The 20,466-nt window shown below is 36.8% G+C and overlaps 1 protein-coding gene across 1 annotated transcript in view; it reads left to right on the top strand.

The window, feature by feature from the left end:
* MTREX (Mtr4 exosome RNA helicase) overlaps positions 1-20,466 on the top strand; it is a 53,946-nt gene that overhangs the window by 25,729 nt on the left and 7,751 nt on the right. Inside the window, exons 16-22 of the mRNA XM_026865433.1 lie at positions 8,919-9,069; positions 12,052-12,224; positions 12,506-12,574; positions 16,748-16,876; positions 18,013-18,123; positions 18,442-18,630; positions 19,707-19,870. Of these exons, the coding sequence (XP_026721234.1) occupies positions 8,919-9,069; positions 12,052-12,224; positions 12,506-12,574; positions 16,748-16,876; positions 18,013-18,123; positions 18,442-18,630; positions 19,707-19,870 (986 nt within the window). The remainder of the gene's footprint in view (positions 1-8,918; positions 9,070-12,051; positions 12,225-12,505; positions 12,575-16,747; positions 16,877-18,012; positions 18,124-18,441; positions 18,631-19,706; positions 19,871-20,466) is intronic.

The following is a 20,466-nucleotide window of genomic DNA, read 5'->3' as shown; positions in this document are numbered from 1 at the left end:
TTGGGGTGATTTTTTGTTGTTGTTATTTGCGAGGTAGATTTAGGACAGTCCAAAACTGTTGTTAGTCTTTATTACCCTTTAAAATACCCATATATTTTAACATCATAATCTTGAAATTATTAATGTGTTTTAGTATAACTGAACTCATTTGACTAATATATAGAAAACCCTTTCAGTGAAAGGGAAATTTTTCAGGTGGTAAGATTTATTCTGTTATACTTTCTCATTTTGTTCTTACAAATGGTACTGAATTTTTACTGTGTAATTAGGCAAGAAGCTTGGGAGTAGAGCATCAACAGAGGTTCTTTATCAAATGAAATGATCAGCACTGTCTGAAGTGAAGAAGCAGAGGTTGTTTGCTATGTATGCCTGGCTGTCACAGAAGTCAAGAATAGGGAGCTGCTGACAACTTCTATCAGGAAGCTCAAGGTACAATCAGATGCAGGCAAGAGTGTAGCAGTTCTTTAGTGCAGTGTTTGGCAAAATTGCAGCACAAGTTTCTTTGGCCAGAGGATATCCTGATACAATGTCTATGAGTAATGTTTTCTTGTGAAAAATGTAGTGGCCTGTACTGAAATTGGTATGGAATGATATGGCTTACTACCTCACTTTTATGATAAAGACTCCACAGAATCTTTAATACTGCGGGTTGTCTTCATCTTTTAAAGTGGTACTTTGTGCAGATTTTCCATTTACTTTTCCCTAAATGCATTAAAGATGTTTCTAAAGAAGCAAACTGGTATTTCAGTTCATTTCCCCGTAATTTGTGAGTGAGTAGTACTTACAGTTTTCCATTTGGTCTTGTTGTTTGGAACTATGCACAAGACAGCAGGTGAAGCCTTCTAGTGAGACTGTCTTCTGTGAGCATTCTGTCCCTCTGCAAACATCAGCATAACATGCCAGCTCAATTATACTATTGTACTTTGGTTTGGTTTAAAGCTTACTCACATGGAAATAACAATAAATGCCTCAGGATCTTAGAAAATTACTAAAGCCTAGTTTGGGAGAGAAATAGATTTCAGCTGGAGGTTGGCACTAGCACTTCTTTGAAAAGGTGTGGCAGAATCAAATAGATTGTCACTGGTGATTTGAGGACAGTATAATGTTCTTTCTAATCTAAAGTTGTGACATAAATGAGAATATCAATGAAACATTTGGATACCTTATCAAAATTTAAATAAAAACAATTTAAATGTGAAATTTTTATTTTTTTTTGTAAAACATTTTTTATTGTCAAAATACCATTTTTTTTATTGCCAGACTTTTCTTGTTCTTATGAAGCTTGCACTGCAGAAATTTTCCAGGCTTCAATTCAGGAAGGTACTTGATTTCTAACCTTAATTTAAAATCTGCTAAAAGTCAACAAGATTTTAGCATGAAATCATGGAGAGAATTCAGCTATTTTAAGGGAAATAGATACTCAGATGTCATGGTGAACGGGGTGACAGTTTGTAGATAATTATACAAGCCAGCAGATAGAAGAGAACCACAAATGGTTATTCTTCCTGCTGTTTGCAGCCAAAATGTGGGAAGATGCGGTGCATCAGGTGGCATGTAAAATAGTTTGTCACTCTTGAACTTCACCGCAGGCTTTGCCAGAGACAGTAGGACTAAGCTAACTGGTGTTTATGAATTGCAGTTGCTGCTTCTTAATACAACAAGTTACTTAAGTTTTATTAGGTCAGTTTGTGGAAAGCAGTTTCCCCTCAGCTAATAGATTTTTTGGAAATTTTCTTTTACTTTGGTAAACTTATCACCACAAATGTAGATGCGTTTTGACTGGTTAAGATTTATTTTTTTTTCTTTGCCTTCTTATTCTTAAAAGAATGGTAGGTGGAAGATGAACAGAAGAGAAAGTTCCTTTTTAAAAATTATGTTAACTTTTTGTAGAAGTATATGATCTTTGCTAGGGCATACATGTCCTTTAAGTTAAACATACTGCATATTTATTGAAATTGTAAATTGCCACATCAGTGACCTGCTACCTGTAGTAGCAAATCTGAAACCAGTGACTGTTGAGGATCTCGGCTAGCTTCTAAGTGCAGATATAGATACCATTTGGTTTTTGCATTTCAGCATTCTCTGAGTTCATCCAACCTAGAAGGAGCAATATTACTCTCTCAAATGTATTATACAAATACAGTTATAGTCTTAGCAGGCTAGCTCAGGTCCAAAAGAATCGTTGTACTGTATGGTGTTGAACACAGGTGAGTTACCGTTCCCCCACTGTCCATTTGTGTTCTGTGCAGAGCAATTCCTGTAGCAGTGCTATGATCCTGGTTTGGGGAGGGCCAGTTTCTAAACTTTTAAGTTAATATTTGCTTGAGAGTTTAAATATTGCTTTGTTGAGTGGGGATGCCTTGGTACAACTGTGTAGGGTTTTTGTATATTTTTTTGTGTTCTGTTCAGAAAGAAGACAAAAGGCCTAGGGGAAGAAGATAACTTGGAGTTACTAGCCTGAAGTAAAACTAAGGTTGGTTACAATGGTAGGAGCCTGCTATATTAGAGAGAGTAAATGACTGATAAGTTCAGTCATTCAGAACTAACTTCAGGCGAGAGAAAGTGAGATACATTTTTTTTCCTTTTAAGTCTCGAATTACAACTAGAGCATTTGTGGAACCCAAGCTGGAGGTATTTTCATCGGCAAAGCCTGCTAAAGCAGCATTTTGCCACCCACAGTGGCTTCTGGTTTTGTTTTTGCAACTGGTTTTGGGGCAAAGCAGTTAGCTAGATTGGTAATTAATTTGTGCTTAAAATAGCTACTTACTGTTGTCTCTTAAAAGTAACCCTACAGAAGGGGTTTTTGTAGGTTTTGCAATCATGCCAGGATGGCTCAGGATAATCCTGTTATCAGTATAACTATACAGTCTTTTGATATTTCTGAGAGAGATCTACTTATTCATGTGGTAACTATCATTGATGTGTAGAAAAAATGTGTGCTGTTAATTGCTGTTTCACTAAAGGCATTTCTGTGTTTTGCAGATTATCAAGCAGTCACTTGCATTTTTATTTGATGAGGTTTTTCATAGAAATTCATAATGGTGACTGTTACAGACAGCTAAATGTACTTATTTCCCTGTTATGAGGAAAAAAGTGAGAGACCTTTTAAATATCATCAATGTGTTCTGTCTGCCCTTTTTGTAAAGCAGTTCTTTGTTTCCTCTTTGGAAACTCATTCATTCAGCTTATTTCTGGAAACACTGATAAACAAATGAAACAGTCAGTGGACCAGATGGTCTAAAATATGTCCTGTAGTGTATCTGATTTGTGTCATTATGAAAGATACTTCATTGTTGCTTTGCAGGTTGCCTCTTTCATCTTGGTTGCCTAGTAATGTCCCTCAGTGTTAGTTTCAGACAGTATTTGCCATCTTACGTTCTGTGTGAAAGCTTTGTACACGTTTTCCATGAGAGGCTGGAAACCAAGAAAGTTACGTGCAAAGTTTGTTCCTCTCTCTGCATGGGAACAGTTTTGAAAATTTAAATATTTTTCTCCCACCGTAAGAGAGAACAGAGAGAGTAACCCTTACCAAATGTACATCTTGCTCAACACTACGTGCCATAATGCAGCAATGACAGCTCTCACATCTCTTGTTAGACAGAGCTTCCAAGTCTTAACAGTAATTAAAAAAATGTGAAAAAACCTTGTGAATATCAATTCCAGACACTAATATTCCTCCTCTCCAATCTTGTCTCTTTCTAGTTTATGTGGTCAAGAAATGGTAGGACTAGGAAATGCTGAATGCCGTGTTGGATGATTTGGTTGTGTTAAGGAGAGACTGCACTCTGAAGTTGTTGGCAGTTAAACAGGGCACAGTGTATAGCTGCTATAATTTTCAGATAGATCTTGACTAAATTATTTTTGTAGTAAATTGTTTATGGTCATGTTCTTGATTTTTAACATTATCAACTTAAACCAATCATTCCTTTGCAATCCAAATCTTGGAAAACTTGGAAGGATGCTAACAGTAAGTTGGTTTAAAATTTCTCAAGAAGTGAAGTGGTTGCAAGCACACAGAATAGGTCATTAATTTCTGAGAACTTTAGTTGATATATCCAGGCTGTTCTCATGTATCTAACCAGTTTCCATCCAGAGTTATGGATAAAACATTTTTTTTTTTTTTTTTTTTTTTTGATATTCAGACATAAATCTGTTGTACTGTCTGTTGAAGATTTGGGGTGTGGGGACTGCCCTCTTTGACAGGCTGAGGAGGAGGATTACTTGTAGAAAGGAGGCTGGAGAACTGGGATGGTAGTTTTCCAACAACAGTAAAGTCATGGACACAGCTTGTGTTTGTCTTCTTGATGGCTGTTCAGGGCAGCCTTTCTCATAAACTTTTGTTACAGCTCTGATCAATTAGGCTTTTGCTCAGTCTTCTGCTTGACTAGTTGGTAGTTCTTTCTTTTTTTAATATGGAGCTTTTTCTCTGGAGACAGAGAACTTGAGGCAGATGATTGCAGATGAGTCAGATACCCTAGCTTGTTGAAGAGAAGATTGATGAGTTGTGACAGGAGGATCTATGGTAGGGGATGAGTTAAATGTCATGCATATACTTTACAATATTTTTAAGTAAGAAAAGTAATTGTTCTGGGAGCTGGTGGCACAGGGCTTGAGTAAAGGAGTTTGCAAGAGGAGCAAACTGTCATGGAGAAGATCTAAGTTAAACTGTTTTGCCTCTTACAGCAGCAAGCAAAATCCAGGATAGTTGAACATGTTGCTCTCAAAAAGCCTGCACAGTACAAGATAGGAAACAGGTCCACCTTTTCCTATCAGTAATGTATCCATCTTTCCTCCCCTCCTGTTCTTCCCTTCCCTCCACCATATATATCTGACAGGTCCCTTTAGGTAACTTTTAACTGCCTCTTCAGTAATCATGCCAATCTTTGTAATTTACCAGAAAAAGCTTGATTGTCTACTCATGTTTTGTGTGTACTTAGTATAGAAGAACAACTGTGTTTTGCTATAAGGTTTCCTAATGCAGCTGCAAAATTTGTATGTTGCTACTAGGAAAATTGGTCCTTGGAAGCAAGGACATCTGGGTGACTGCTGTCTGTTAGATGCGAGTCTATTGACAGCCCGGGGTAGTCTGTAGAGACTAATGCGTGTTGCAGAATTCACTGGCTGTGCTGAAGGTGTAATAGTAAAGCTTCTTATAGGTGTTTTAATTTGGAGAAGTAACTGTTGCAGTTTTCAAAAAAAATAAGCTGATCTCAGACTTTTTATTTTGAATGTAGTATTGCCTAAAGAACGGGAACAAAACTTGGAGAAACTTGGTGTTTATGACATGAAGAAACAGGAACAATTCACAATTTTTGCCAAAACAGGATTTGTATTTTAACTGCTTGGTCTTAATAGAATGATCTTATTTTCAAATTGTAAAATGCTGATCGTGTGTTCAAAATAAAAATTGCCACATCAGCAATTGGCTCAAATGCTGCCTTTCAAGTAAGTCTGCTTTATATAATCTTGGAAATAGTTTGGTGGTTTTAGTTCATTTTTAAATCACTCCTTCAGAGTTGAACTGTGCTGATTTTAAAAAAAGCCTTTAAAGTAAATCCGCAGGAGTAGTTCGGTTTTCTTGGCATGTTCTATGCCTGTATTATAGTTGTATGAAGTTCATTGTTTTCTCACTTTATGATAGCATTTAAGTGACAGTGTCACGCTATTTTATTCTTTCAAATAGTTGATAATCGTGCAAACACACAGCTAAATTATGACTTAAAGCCATGTAACATTGTCAGGAATGGAAAGAGGAGTTCAGAGTGTGATTGGAGCAGTCACCAGATGTCTGCTGATATGTAGATACACTGATGGGTATATTCCAGCTGCTTACTTGATGCCTGGATATAGCAGTGGATGTTGCTATAGGAAAGAACCTGACCCACCGTTAACGGACACTGGCATAATTGCTCTGCTGTTCTTTAGTAAATTCCATTCTTTAAATGGCATTGTCTGTTAGCTTAGCAGGCTTTTTAGGGAGTGGTCCTATCTCTTTCCTAGAACAATTCATATATTTAGAAAAACAGACAAGATCTTGGGCACATAATCCTTTTATTAGGTCTAAGGAAAAGGCCTTGTTAAACATCGGTTACCAGCAGCAGCAGTTCTCATCCTTTAGTGTATCAGCCCAGAGACATCTGTAGAATCTTGAGCTTTCCTCAGTACACTGCAACTCAGCTGTTGACATCATACTTATTGACACTTTTCTGTTAGTATAAACCTATTTGCAGAAATTTCAGATCTGATGGTGTTATTTCAAATACATATTTCGTGATCGAATTTAAGAGGTATTTCTGTTATGTGGTACATGACTTGAGGTGAAAACCTATGTGTGTATTCTCACAGATTTAAGCTAGAATGACTGAGTCTCTGATCATGAAAGCAAAACATTAGCATATGTGATTTATCTTAAACCTATTTTACATGTTGGTACTTCCTTAGTATAAACATATGCTGAAGGATGCTTTGTAAAAGCTGGGCTTTTTTTCTGAGATGAAATAATCATGCAGTGAGTACAATTCTGACATTTATAAGGTAATCTGCTAAACCCCTGTATCTCACATAAAGCAAATGGGATTACAGTATTCTTAAATCTCCTACATGTGAAGGACTCTTAGACTCAAACTTTCTCTGATTTAAATCTGACATCTGTGCATCAATGAAAGTATGAGAATTCCTGACTGTACATTTAAAATTGCAATAAAATGTATGTATTGTGGTAATGTCATTTAAAATCCATTAGATTTAGATTGACCTAGGAGAGCATTTGATCTGAATTTCAGCATGTGCATATATAAACTAACATACAGGTTTTTTTAATAGCCTATGCTTGCTTTTTTACATCTAATTAGGGAATATCTCTGCTAGACACCTTACTGTATAGCAAAAGGCAAAGAAAGGAGCTGTAAGAGGATACAGTATAATTGATTTTAGGTAAAGGAAATCTTGAGCCTAAAATAAAATGTAGCATTCCCAAGTGTCAGCCATCTCTGAGCTGCTAAAATGTCTGATAGAATATGTTGAACTTTAAGCAATTACATATTTACATTAAAAATATATCTTGAAACATACTCAGTTATGTTTTATTATTATTAGTTTAAAATGTTTAATCATAGCTGAGTTTACCCATAGGTTTTACTGAAATTACATTTGTTTAGTAAATATCTTTTACTTCAAGTTCAGTTCACTCTTTAATAGGCAATAAATATTAAACTGTTGCAAACTGTTGTACTTCATCTTCTTATAATACACTTTCAGATTCAATTTCTCTTGCCATTCTATTCCTCATCATGAAACACTGGATTGCTGGTATTTTTAGCAGACCTTGCTATTTTCCTATCTATGACTTTTCTAGATGTCCTATAAATCCAGACCTCTTTGAGTCTCTACTGGGAAATTTTGTTTTGAAAAAATACCAAATTAAACTGTAATTCACAGGTCTTGGGATTTTTTGTTTTTTCTAATCCCTTAAAGACATAATTACATTAGTCTGGTGGGACTAGGGAATGTGTTGTCATAAGCTTTTCATGAATCAAGGAGGTATGATAATCCATGTACTTGTTAATACCTTCAAAGAGCTTTGAAAGATTTGTGATATCTACCTTGGTTTTAGAAAGAGTCTATTGTGCTGTTGTGCTGTAGTCTGTTCAGCTGTCTTGATTCTGGTTTCCACTCCTCTTGCACAGAAATTGCAGTTTTCTGCTTCATAACTTCTGGATTTCTCTTGGATCCTTTTTAAAGAACTGTCAGGCACCTATTCCTTTGATACCAGTGCTACTTTAGATTAAAGTTTATGCACTTCATATGGGCAGTTTCATACCTCAGAAATTTTGGGCCTCTGGTTGCAGTGACTTCTTACTTGGTTTATCATGATGGCCTGTGCTGACACTTAAGTTAGAAACAGTTTCTCAAGTTTTGCTCTTTTTTTTTTTTTCAAGTTTTTGCTCTTGCCTTTTGCTCAGAGAGGCTGTAGTGTTGAGGTCTTCTAGATCTTTCCTGAACACTGTTTAACTGTTCTGTGTATTCTTTGAATAGCTGGTTGTTTTATTGTGTATCAGTTAAATGTTTGCTTTTCTTATGATAATGCAGTCTTCCTCTTGAATAAGAACATAATAATTGCTATGGTGAATCAGGCCAAATGTGCGTCTGATGAGTTCAGTACCCTTTTTTGACAGAGGACAGTAAGTAGATGTTCTTGGGAAAGAAGGCAGTGATGTGGTATTTCCTCACAATTCTCTCCCAGCATCCTTTCTTCTTAGGTTATTCAAAATATCTGTAAATACTGCCTTGTTTAAAAAAAAAAAGGTTATAAGGGACTTCTGGAGGTCATCTCGTCCAGGCCCCTGGCTCAGTCAGGGTCATCTAGAGCAGGCTGCCCAAGACCATGGGCTTTTGTGTCTCGGCAAGTGAAGAGTCCACAACCTCTCTTGGACAACCTGCAAAGTAAATTAATTTTATAGTGAGACATTACTTAAGTTAAAGAAGTTGCTGACTACCTGTTTTTGAACAGACTTCCCAAGACACCAGTGTGATCAGTAAGTCTTAAGATAAAAAGTTGTGCAAATAAGTTTTTCCAGAGTATTAAAATAATGGATTGCTTTAAATAGTTAAATAACTCTTATTTTAAAGTTAAAATAATGGAATACAAATTTTTTTTTTATCTTTTAATTTCATTCAGAACTAATTTATAATATGGTAGTGTAACTGTAGATGCAGTGAGTCATATAAATGCTGTTACATGTTCAGCATAATAAAATTGGTTAGGATTTGGTGAGACACGTAATCTAAATTCAAGACAAGCGGTACTACCCATCAGAGTAGCTCCTTGTATAAAACACTGCATCATGATTTATTTGGCATGTTCTTATATGCTGCAATTTGTATTTTTCAACTGGACGGTACTCTTGGATCTTTTTCAGGGTTCAGCTGATCCTTTAAACAGTGCGTTCCACCTGACGTACAACATGGTATTGAACTTGCTTCGAGTAGAGGAGATTAATCCCGAATACATGTTAGAAAAATCCTTCTATCAGTTCCAACATTACAGAACTATTCCAGAAATAGTAGAAAGTAAGTATTACTGTATGTTGTACTTACAAGGGTCAGTATAAAAGGTGCTGCACTGTGAGATCAGGTAGTTGCACTTCATCACACTTCTAAGAATTCCTTCTAAGAGTTACCTCTGCAGTTCTTGCCTGCCCTGCCAACAGTTGCCACTGCAACATTTCCTGTTAAGTTACAGTTTCAGGAAGAGTAATTTCCTCTTATTCTTAGGACCTTTATTGATATGCACTGTCAGTCTATGAAGAGAGCTTTCCTCAATAAGTCAGACAAGAATGGTTGTTTTGTCAGCATTCTCCTGACAAAACTGGCTGCTCATGGCTTGGATGGGCACACGCTTTGCTGGGTAAAAAACTGGCTGGACGACTGGGCCCAAAGTGTTGTGGTGAACGGAGTTAAATCTGGTTGGCGGCCAGTCACGAGTGGTGTCCCCCGGGGCTCGCTTTTGGGGCCACTTCTGTTAAACATCTTTATTGATGATCTAGACAAGGAGATCGAGTGCACCCTCAGTCAGTTTGCAGATGACACCGGGTTGGGTGGGAGTGTTGATCTGCTCGAGGGCAGGGAGGCTCTGCAGAGACTTGGACAGGCTGGAGCCATGGGCTGAGCCCAACTGCAGGAGTTTTAATAAGGGCAAATTCCGGGGGCTGCCCTTGGGCCACAACAACCCCCAGCAGCGCTACAGGCTTGGGGAGGAGTGGCTGGAGAGCTGCCAGTCAGAGAGGGACCTGGGGGTGCTGATTGACAGCCGGCTGAACAGGAGCCAGCAGTGTGCCCAGGGGGCCAAGAAGGCCAATGGCATCCTGGCTTGTGTCAGCAATAGCGTGGCCAGCAGGGACAGGGAAGGGATCTGACCCCTGTACTCGGCACTGGTGAGGCCGCCCCTCGATTCCTGTGTTCAGTTTTGGGCCCCTCACTACAAAAAGGACATTGAATGACTCGAGCGTGTCCAGAGAAGGGCAACGGAGCTGGTGCAGGGTCTGGAGCACAGGTCGTACGAGGAGCGGCTGAGGGAACTGGGGGTGTTTAGTCTGGAGAAGAGGAGGCTGAGGGGAGACCTCATCGCCCTCTACAGCTCCCTGAAAGGAGGCTGTAGAGATCTGGGGATGAGTCTCTTGAACCAAGTAGCAAGCGATAGGACAAGAGGGAATGGCCTCAAGTTGCACCAGGGAAGGTTTAGACTAGAAATTAGGAAGTGTTTCTTTCCAGAAGGGGTTGTTAGGCGTTGGATTGGGCTGCCCAGGGCAGTGGTGGAGTCCCCATACCTGGAGGTGTTGAAGAGTCGAGTTGACACAGCGCTGAGGGATAGGGTATAGTTGAGAACAGTCAGTGTTAGTTTAACGGTTGGACTGGATGATCTTCAGGGTCTTTTCCAACCTAGATGATTCTGTGATTCTGTAGTTGTCACGTTGCTAAACTGTAGGACATTCAGAAAGAAGAACAATTTCTAAATTCTTGCAGCTTCTTAGAGGTGCTGAGAAAAAAGGTCTTACTCCTTCTTGATATGCAGAATTGATCTAAAAGAAGCATGATTTTAATATCTCATTACAATCTCTAAAAAATAATTCAGACACACTGGATTCAGAGTAGTATAGGAAAAAATGTTTCATAAAAATATAATGCAAAATTCAGAGAGGACTGAGACATTATTTGCACTCCACTGAGTAACTAAATTTTGAGCCATGATCTTTAAATAGTGTGTTTTCATGAGCCAAAGATAGTTTCCAAAGATCTCAGCCAGTGTTTGAGAATGAAGCCTCTTTCAAAACTTAACCCAGAAAAATCTTAAGAACACAAGAGGTAACTTCTTCCTTTACCACTGATGAATGAGCATTTCATCTGTTCATTTGTTAACTGAATATTAAGGGGCACAATGTGTAGCTTTGATAGATGTGCTGAGGGGGAGGGTTTCGATTCCCTTTGCAGTTTCTGTTAGTTTGCAGGTGGTGCAGTATTTGAGACGGTAGTAGTCAAATATAGTATGTATTTCCTGAGAGTCTCACTGTTCCAGCTGGCATACCTAGATCTTCATTTTGGCATTCCAGCATTGCTATTTCAGTAGAGAGAGAAATGAAGCTGGAGAACATTTTTCGTATTTCTTGGACATTTTTTGTTTATGCACCATACTGGGTATTAAAATTTTGTAATCACCTCAGCTGCAATTAAAAACACAAAGGAGAGAAATGGTTGTTTAGATCAAGTTGGAAATTATGCTATGAGTATGGATTGCTAGCTTTTTTTCTTTAAAAAGTTGGCAGTTAAAAATAGGGAGCACATCCCTGAACTGTCTCTGAAGCAGGATCCCAGTGACATGGGATTTCTGAGTCACCCACATGCATTCAAATAGCATACAAGAGAGTGAGTTGGTAGAGAGAAAAAGAGATCTTTATAAAGTGTCCATTGCTTATGTTTACTAGTGCTATCATCAGTGTGAGAGAACAAAGCATGTTGCTTATAATAAAAACTGATTTGCCTAAATAAGGCATAAAAGTGTTGGAGGAAGAAAACAGTGATTTCCAGCTGATGAATTCAGAGCCTAAAACAGGTTAAGAAGAACACTTTCTAACAACTTCCCTCTTTTTGGAATATATCTTGTTAGAAGATGTCTTTGAGCAACCTTATTTTCATAGGAGGAGGTAGAAGGACGCTGGTAGACAGTGAATACCCTCCTACAAATTATTGCAAGTTTTTGTGGGACTTCTCTGTAACCCTGAATTAGTGATTCCTAAACAATTGGGGACCTAGCCTTCTTTGTTTTCCGAAGCTTGTTTCTTTAAAAATAATATTTTCTAGTATTAATATTTAATATCCTATAAATAAAATTTAATGCACACATTTATAGATTTCTAGCTATCCAGAGAACAGATATTGTAAATAGAAAATGAATGCCAAAAATAGTGACAGAGTACTAGTTATGTAGATATGAAGGTGAAACATTGATTTCTAAATCTGAAGTTACTCATTTCCATGAGATTTTACTTTTTATTATAGGAGTGAATAATTTGGAAGGACAGTACAACAAAATAGCAATTCCCAATGAAGAAAATGTGGTCATATACTACAAAATCCGACAGCAGCTTGCAAAACTGGGTAAAGAGATTGAAGAATATATTCACAAACCAAAGTACTGTTTGCCCTTTCTACAGCCAGGGAGACTGGTAAAGGTAACTTGATGTTTGTTTTGTTTTGTTTTTATTTTTATTATCTATCTATGAAATTTGCTGGGTTCTTGTCTGCTGGTTTACCATCTTGATATATTACATACATTTCACTAAGCAAGAATTTTGACTTACGTTCTTTGTTAAACATTCAACAATGAATTAAAAGAAACACTTTTTCCATGATGAATAGTAGTCCATGGTTGGTGTTGTAAATATCAAATAGAAAAAGATACGCTTGCTAGGATTGATTACACATAGTTTATAACATCTTGTAATATTTTCAGGTGAAGAACGAAGGTGATGACTTTGGATGGGGAGTGGTGGTTAATTTCTCCAAAAAATCAAATGTTAAGGTAAAATATACATTCGGTCCATTAGAAACAATTCTTTTTCTGAAAATAAGATAAAGCTCCTATTTTCTTTGTAGTTCTCAAAGGCACAAAAATTTTCCTTTTGCCTCAGATTTACAAAATGCTCAGGCCTTCCTGAAGTAAAAGTATAAAGAAAAAAAACTGTGAAAGGTGGGACAAACCCTAAATCCTGTGTTCATTTTTTAACTTTTGACATATTTATGGAGAAAATGCTTGGTTATGTCTGGGATAAGTAGTTCAAAAGTGTACTTGGTACTACAGATACTTGTTTCTGAGACAACCCCCAACAGCACTACTCTAAGTGGTTCATGGGAAAAATACTGTCTTATCTACTCAGAAAATCAGTAGAAACTGTAAGTGAGGGTTGAGAGCATAGGGAGACTGACATCTAGCTGAGTGTAGAAGGTTATCTGAAACTGGGGAATTGTGTCTTGAGTCCTGACCTAGTGCATGAGACATGGGATTACTTCTCCTGAGACATTTCTGTAGAGTTGAGGGTTGGGAAGTTAAACTACGAAGAGAGCAAAACAGTAGAAATGCATTCAGGGAAATGTGGAAGAAAATACAGAGGGCAGTGATGGAATAGAAGCCAGATTTGTTTTTAATTCCAAAAATCCATTTTTATAGTTGGTCTCCACATAACCCCAGAGATGATGTTTTATTCTCCCTTTTAAAAATGTTTTGACAGGCTGGTTAAATTAAAACCAAAGTTTAAAGTGTATTTTTCTGTCGTGGCATTTTTGCTGTAATTTTGGCTGGAGAGCATTGGCATTAATTACTAGGTCTAAATGAGAAGTTGTCAAGTTCTGGTGATGACTCTGTATTGTGGCACCTTTTGGTGCTTCTCTGATACATATTCATTAAAGAGAAAATGAGAAAAATGTGTACATACAGAACTTATTAAAAGATAACTTTGTTTTGTTTTCCATCTTCCCTTTGAAAGTCACATTTCTTTTTCAAGTTGAAAAGCTGGACTGTTACTGCTATTGCTTAAACTTTTGCTTCTAGACTGCCTTTTTCATAGAGCCATGTGAACAGCAAAACAGATTTCCTTCTCACCCCAGCCTTCTAAGTAAAACTGCCAACCTCTGTGTCACTGGAGGCATTTCTTCTATCTGTGTCATATTTTACCCACATATATATTTGCCTTTTCGATCTGACCTGTCTCACTGTTGTATAAAGCCTTTAGGTTTGAATATTAGCTTTGAAATTACGGTCAGTTGTGCAGGGGATGGCTCTGGCTCCAGCAGCCCTTTTTTCATTAAGTCATTCTAGCAGCTGGGTTGAATTTTTCCTTCTGAGCTCTTTGGAAAGAATGACAATAGATGCTGAAAATTATGGAACAGACTTAAAGCTATATAACTTTTAAAATGGGTATAGAAAGACTACTTTCAATGAGGAGAGGCAAAACAAATGACTTAGAGGCTGTTATTTACCCATTTTAATGTGCCTGTTCAATGTATTTTTGTCCTGGGATACAGATACATTTCCCCAAGTTCAATGTAGTAGTATACTTAGTATTGCAGCATGTCACTATTATGCCATGCCTTTAACCCTTCATCCACTTCTAAGCTGTGACAGTTCTTTGGCTTTGCTTTTAGAAATTACGTGGAATTCAGTCTCTATTAGTAGTTTTTCTTTAGTTGTAAATTTTTCTTCATGGTTTCTAGTGAAGTTCTCTTTCTAGTGAGGAATATATGTAATTAAGATTGATATTTAGGATTACAGTATGTCTGTATTTGAGTAATTCTTTAGTCATTGCATTGTGAAAGCAAAAGCATGAGTCATTGTCAGTTTTGTTCATTGCTAATTTATATGTTTTTCCAGCATAATTTCATGATGCAGTGTTCCACAAAATTGTGAATACAAATAGCACTTTACCCTGAATTAAAGCAGACAGAAGAATTTATGTCATGCAGTGGTGCTTGCTATATATTGTACAGTACAGCAGGCAGCAAAGTAACTATTTGCTTTGGAATTCATTAAAAAAAAACCAAATATTTTGGAGCAAGAAATTTTATTTCCACTAGATTGTGCCAGCAGTATGCTAGTTTAACTGTTGTGCTGTTTATAGTCCATATTGTCATCTGATCCCTGATTCTAGACATAATTTTGTCTGTTAACAGTTACTGATATTAAAATTTGAGATGCTGAAATTTGGTCTTCCTTATTCAGCATAATTATAATCCTTATGTACTAAACTTAAATTTATGTGCTTACCTGTTCATATGTATTTATGTTTACTGAATAAGCATTATTTTTGCTGTGTTGTGGTCACTAAATTTTCAGTGAGTCTGATGTTATCAATCTGGAAATCTGAGTGTCACATTTCTTGATTTGCAGATATGATCAGCTGTTTTACCTTGTTTTGTTTCCAGGCACATAAAGTAGAAGAAGTTTCAGGGCAAATATAAAATCCTTGGAATACACCTAATCGGGCAATAATCTGCCAAAGAGGGCAGGAAATTTATCCTTGAAGCATGTGGATTAATGCGACATGAACCAAAGGATCATTCAGACTTGATATGACGGAAATGTCTGTGACTAACGAATTTTTACAGGGTGTTCTAGTGTCCTTTTACTCTTGCATATAAAACCATGGGTGTTCCTTTTCAAGGGTTTAGCACATAAAGTGTTGTAGAAAACCCACTGAAGGAAACAAACATAAACATTCAAAAAGCAGTTCTAGATTAACTCATGTCTGGACAGCATTGTCTAAAAGCCATTGGTATACGTGAACTTACAGAGAGTAATATTCACAGCAAATATTAAATAAATGTATATTCCTTTATTAATAGGTTTACAGTACAGTTAGTTTTAGAAATACTTTTTTCCTCTCATAATTTTCTAGACATCTCCAATTCTAGTATTTTCTGTAGCATATATGTACAGCTATGAGTTTAGTCTCTTCTTTATTCAGGTCAGCATTATGCTTTCTGTGGCTTTGGCTGGATACTGATTTGGTATATGTGGATATTATTTTAAAATTCTAATTTGGAGAGCAGCAGTCATACGGGTTTTGTATGTTGCTGTGAGTGCTTTCTGCAAATATAGCATAGAATTCAGAGGAGCAGCTTCTTCCCCAGCAAGTAACTGCATTTCTTGAAGAAGTTATTTATCTAGTAGAACAGGATAATCCTGTTTTTCTGTTTAGTTTACTGTGGCAGTTTCTCATAGTACTTTTGAGAATCTCTTAGAAATACTAGCTGGCTCCACCCTGCTTTGCATGCAGAAAAAAAAATAGTGTGTTGTAATGAAAAATATTGCCCAGTAAAACTGAACTGAGTTAATATGGGATTTTGAAAAGACTGTTCTCTCATTATCTCTCTTGTATTTGGAAGCAGACAAGGTTGCACATAGTATTTTAAAAGATGATGTCTGCCTTCAGTGTTAGGCCTATAGCTTGTTTCTATTCAAAGTCATAAAAAGATTTGCTTGTAGTAGCAATGTGTTTCAGCAACCTTAGTGCATACTGATCCAGTCGAATAACTAATGGCAGGTTTTTTTGAAGCAGTATATAACAAAGGTTAGGCTTTGTGAACAATAGTCCTTAACCACCATATCTGCATGGTTTTGTTCTTTAAGTGAATGTCAGCTGTTATGTATGCAGTTTGGGGTATATAAAGGTGTGGCCTGTAAGATGCAGCTTCTGGTTTGCTGCAGATACAAGCTGTTATGATTGAAAGATTTTTTTTCTGTGTTCCTTATTGCGGGGAAAAACTTGAACTTGCAAACCTGCAAATGAAAGAGATCGCCCAAATTTTGTTTCTTTTTTTAAAAATGGCAAAGTTCAGTACTGCTAGCTAGCATGGTGCAAATATATTGCATTACAGTTACAAAAGATGTAACTGAAGAGAGCTACATCTAGAAGAAAAGTCAGAAGCACCTAAAGCTGCAAGTAGACTTTTGGCTACACTGATGAGGGAGGATGAGGAAGGAGTAATTTTTTCAAGTGTATTTTTCTGTGAGGGAACTTTAAATCAATACTGATTCAGTAGTTTTTAGAATATACTGCATCACTGAGTTGATAATGCTCTGAAGAGCAGTAGCTCATTTCATATCTGTAATATTGAATAAAATCATGCTTTTTCCTTCCATTCTTGCTGGTATTTTAAAGTAACTGTTATGGACAATTTTTTTCTGTGCTCTCAACAGCCAAATTCTGGTGAATTGGACCCACTATATGTAGTTGAAGTGCTACTGCACTGCAGCAAAGAGAGTTTGAAGAATTGTGCTACTGAGGCTGCAAAGCCAGCCAGACCTAATGAGAAAGGAGAGATGCAGGTTTGTTACACATCTTCATTCTCAATAGTTTCTTATAAATGTTCTCAAAGATTCTATTTCCAAAATACTTGCAAGCTGTGGTAAAAGGAGGATTGATGCATTAAGAGAAACTTTCTTAAACAGTTGCTGATTTCACTGAAGAGGAAACTTTTTAAGTGTGAACAAAATACTTGAGTGAATTTGTTACCATATAAGAAGTGTTTACAAAATTAGTTACTGTTGTGTTCTATATTTCAAATCAGTAAATGAAAGACAGTAGCCATAATGTAAACATTATGAGAATGACCTGCATAAGTGGTAAAATCTGCAGATAAACTAGTGTCTATAAGCTGTTTTTTCTTGGATATTTGTGCAGGATTTTGTGCATAATATGCATTTGTTCTTCTAGATCAAGAATTTAGTTAGAATTTTTATAATCCTTAAGTAATAAATTTTAGCAATGCTGTTTGGCAGATACTCTTTTTCACAGTATCTTCTGTCTCTGGGAGCAAAATTCTTTTTTTTACTTCTTTTTTCATACCCCTTCAGCTTTGTGAGGCTTTCTCATTCTAAAATTAAATGGTCATTTTTATTGAAAGCATCTGCATTATTTAAATTTTTCAATTTGAAAACCTATATCAAGACAAACAATGAAAATTTTCAGACCAGACAGTGGTTTATGAGGTCTTCATGTTTTTTTTCACAAAGTCAGTTTAAAGCTTGAGTTTTGATTCTTCATGGTGTCTTCATGTTTTTGATACTTACGAATATACATTTATTGATTTGATGTTCTCTATTGTTAGCATTCCTATGTATATGACAATAATTAGTCTGATTTGGATCCTAAGACGTATTCCAGTAGATAAGAGGCAAGATAATAGAAAAATGGAAAACTTCTTTTCTGCTTGTGGCCTCCCTCCAGATTTAACTGAATACAGAATTTTCCCATTTGGATAAATCTAGTTTTCTTCTTTATTAATACCTTATCTCATTACCCGCATTTTCCTGCTTCCAACATTTTCCTGCTTTCTGATACTTCTTTACCTACTGCTCTGTCCTTGTGTACTTAGATCTTTTCCTTTGTAAAGTTTTGCTATGGAACAGTAATAATAAATATTTTTTCACTGATTTATCAGTTACTGCACTGTCTTTGATAGGTTGTTCCTGTTTTGGTACATCTTCTCTCAGCTATCAGCAGTGTCCGACTTTACATACCGAAAGACCTGAGGCCTGTTGACAACAGGCAAAGTGTGTTAAAATCTATACAAGTAAGTTCTACTAAGCTGTGTAAACTCTTTACTCAGATTAGTGAGGTACTCTTGAACCCAAGACAACTTGTTCTAAAGAAACTTATCTAAAGCTCATGTCACATCTTCATCTCATTCTTAAAAGGACTTGGAAGCCATGAGTTATGTCGTTTCTCCTTGTCAACAGTCATTTTAAACTGATTTTGAAAACTTCTGAAACATTGCTTAACAAACTTACACCAGTGCCTTCTGTGTCTCTATAGTTCTGACCACTGATTTGTAGAAGTATAGTTGATTTTACTGTTACTAATCTTAAAAAAAATATTCTTTTCCTTTTAGGAAGTACAGAAGCGATTTCCTGATGGAGTACCATTGCTAGACCCTATCGATGACATGGGCATCAAAGATCAGGGACTGAAAAAAGTAATCCAAAAAGTAGAGGCATTTGAGCATAGGATGTATTCCCATCCTCTTCACAATGATCCCAACTTGGAAACTGTATACAAACTTTGTGAAAAAAAGGCACAGGTAAAAATACAAACCAAACCACGATATTTAGCTGAAGAGAGAGAAGTAAGAGTTCCCTTCTGAATTGCTTTTCTTTTTATTTGCAAAGCCCAAATAATACTTTTAAAATTAATAAGCATATTATTGAATCTCACTAACAAACTGGCTGACTTGGTGGCATGCCCTTGATTGGTACAGATAGGAGGTACATCTGAGAAAAAAGCTCTTAAGAAAAAGTCATTAGGGATTAGAAGTTACAGAGGTGCCACTAGAGTCTTTTTCACTGAGTAGACATAGCATAATACAGTGTAGGTAAATTCTTCACAGATAATTGAAACATCATTTTTAATATGCTTGTGTAGAGCTAAGTTGAACTGATGGGGATTATTAGTTTGGGGAATGTACAATACAAATGTGTGCTGCTGCTTCCTGAGCTCACTCCCAGCTGGGAAGCAGTACACTTAATTATTATGTATAGAGTCATACCCTGCTAGACCAAAACTGGTTGTGCAGACAAACATCTCTCCTGTTCCTTTATTGATCCAGAAAACAGGTTCTCCAGGAGTCATTTCACAGAAGTGAGGCAGTTCTGTTACAGGCAGCACAAAGTTGCATGTGGTAAGACCTGAATGGACCAAGCAGACTTCTGCGAGGGTGTCTGCACTGCACACCCCGCTATCAGGATGCTGACAGTGACTGATAAACTGCAAAGCACTGGAGAAGCTCTAATAGCAGGAAGTAATGCCTTTGAGTTACATTTGATGGAATGGTTAGTTAGCTGAGACTTAGTACAGGTCTCAGACAACTGTTCATTTCTCAACCAAAGATTTCTTCTGTGGTTTTTGGTGTGGGCCATTTGGGTTTTTTTGCCCTCACTCTGGGTAAGTAGCTTACCTTCCCAAACATGTCAGAGTTTCCTATAGGTTAATGAAGCTGTCTTGTTTTGGGTTTCTTTTCAGTTTGCTTTAAACCTTCCTCTTAGTAGTTAGGACTATATACTGTAGTTCTGAGGCCTTTATGTAAATCAAACAATGTCTTTAAAACAGTTGCCTCTGTTAAAAGAGTAACATCTAATTTCTCTCCCTCTGTCCCCCCAGATTGCTATGGATATTAAAACAGCAAAGCGAGAACTGAAAAAAGCCAGAACTGTCTTACAAATGGATGAACTCAAATGCCGCAAGCGTGTTTTGAGAAGGCTGGGGTTTGCCACTTCTTCAGATGTTATTGAGTTGAAAGGACGGGTGGCTTGTGAAATCAGCAGGTAATTGGTTTCTGTGCAAAGTGATTATTGTTAAGAGTATACACTTCACTGTCCTTGCTGAAATCAATATGCTATATTGGTGTTTATATTTTACGGTTCTGAGACTGTTAAAAGAAAGATTCCTCGGAGTTTATATGATCTGTGTCATGCAGGGAATATACTGATTGAAGCAATAAAGATAGCAACTTAAGGACAAAATACAACAGATTTTAAAACTAAAATGTGGACAGAAAATGCCAAAACAATGGCTATTTTCTTATACAGCTTAAGCAGTATTTTCATTTAATATTGTACATTAGATGAGAAAATGGTCTCATTTCTATGGTTGCAGTTCCTGGGTCTCCTAGTACAGAGTTGCTCACAAACAAGGGTGTAACAGTGATTATCAGCAATTAACCAAGCAGCTGACAAGTTTGGAATACAGCTTAATTGCTTTCATAAGAGCTGTTGGAAGAAATCTATTGCAAGTCATGCATTTTACTGTAATACATTTAGCAGGTACATCTATATTGAAACATATTGTAAAGATTCCACAGAAAGTCATGAATCAGACTTTAATACTTCAGAGTGTAACTCAGGTTTTGGTAGAATTGTGT

Source organism: Athene cunicularia (genome assembly GCF_003259725.1).
Source record: "Athene cunicularia isolate RWA chromosome Z unlocalized genomic scaffold, athCun1 chrZ_part1, whole genome shotgun sequence".
NCBI classification, from domain to species: Eukaryota; Metazoa; Chordata; class Aves; order Strigiformes; family Strigidae; genus Athene; species Athene cunicularia.
Note: the sequence above shows the minus strand (reverse complement) of the source record. Positions and strands in the feature narration are given on the sequence as shown.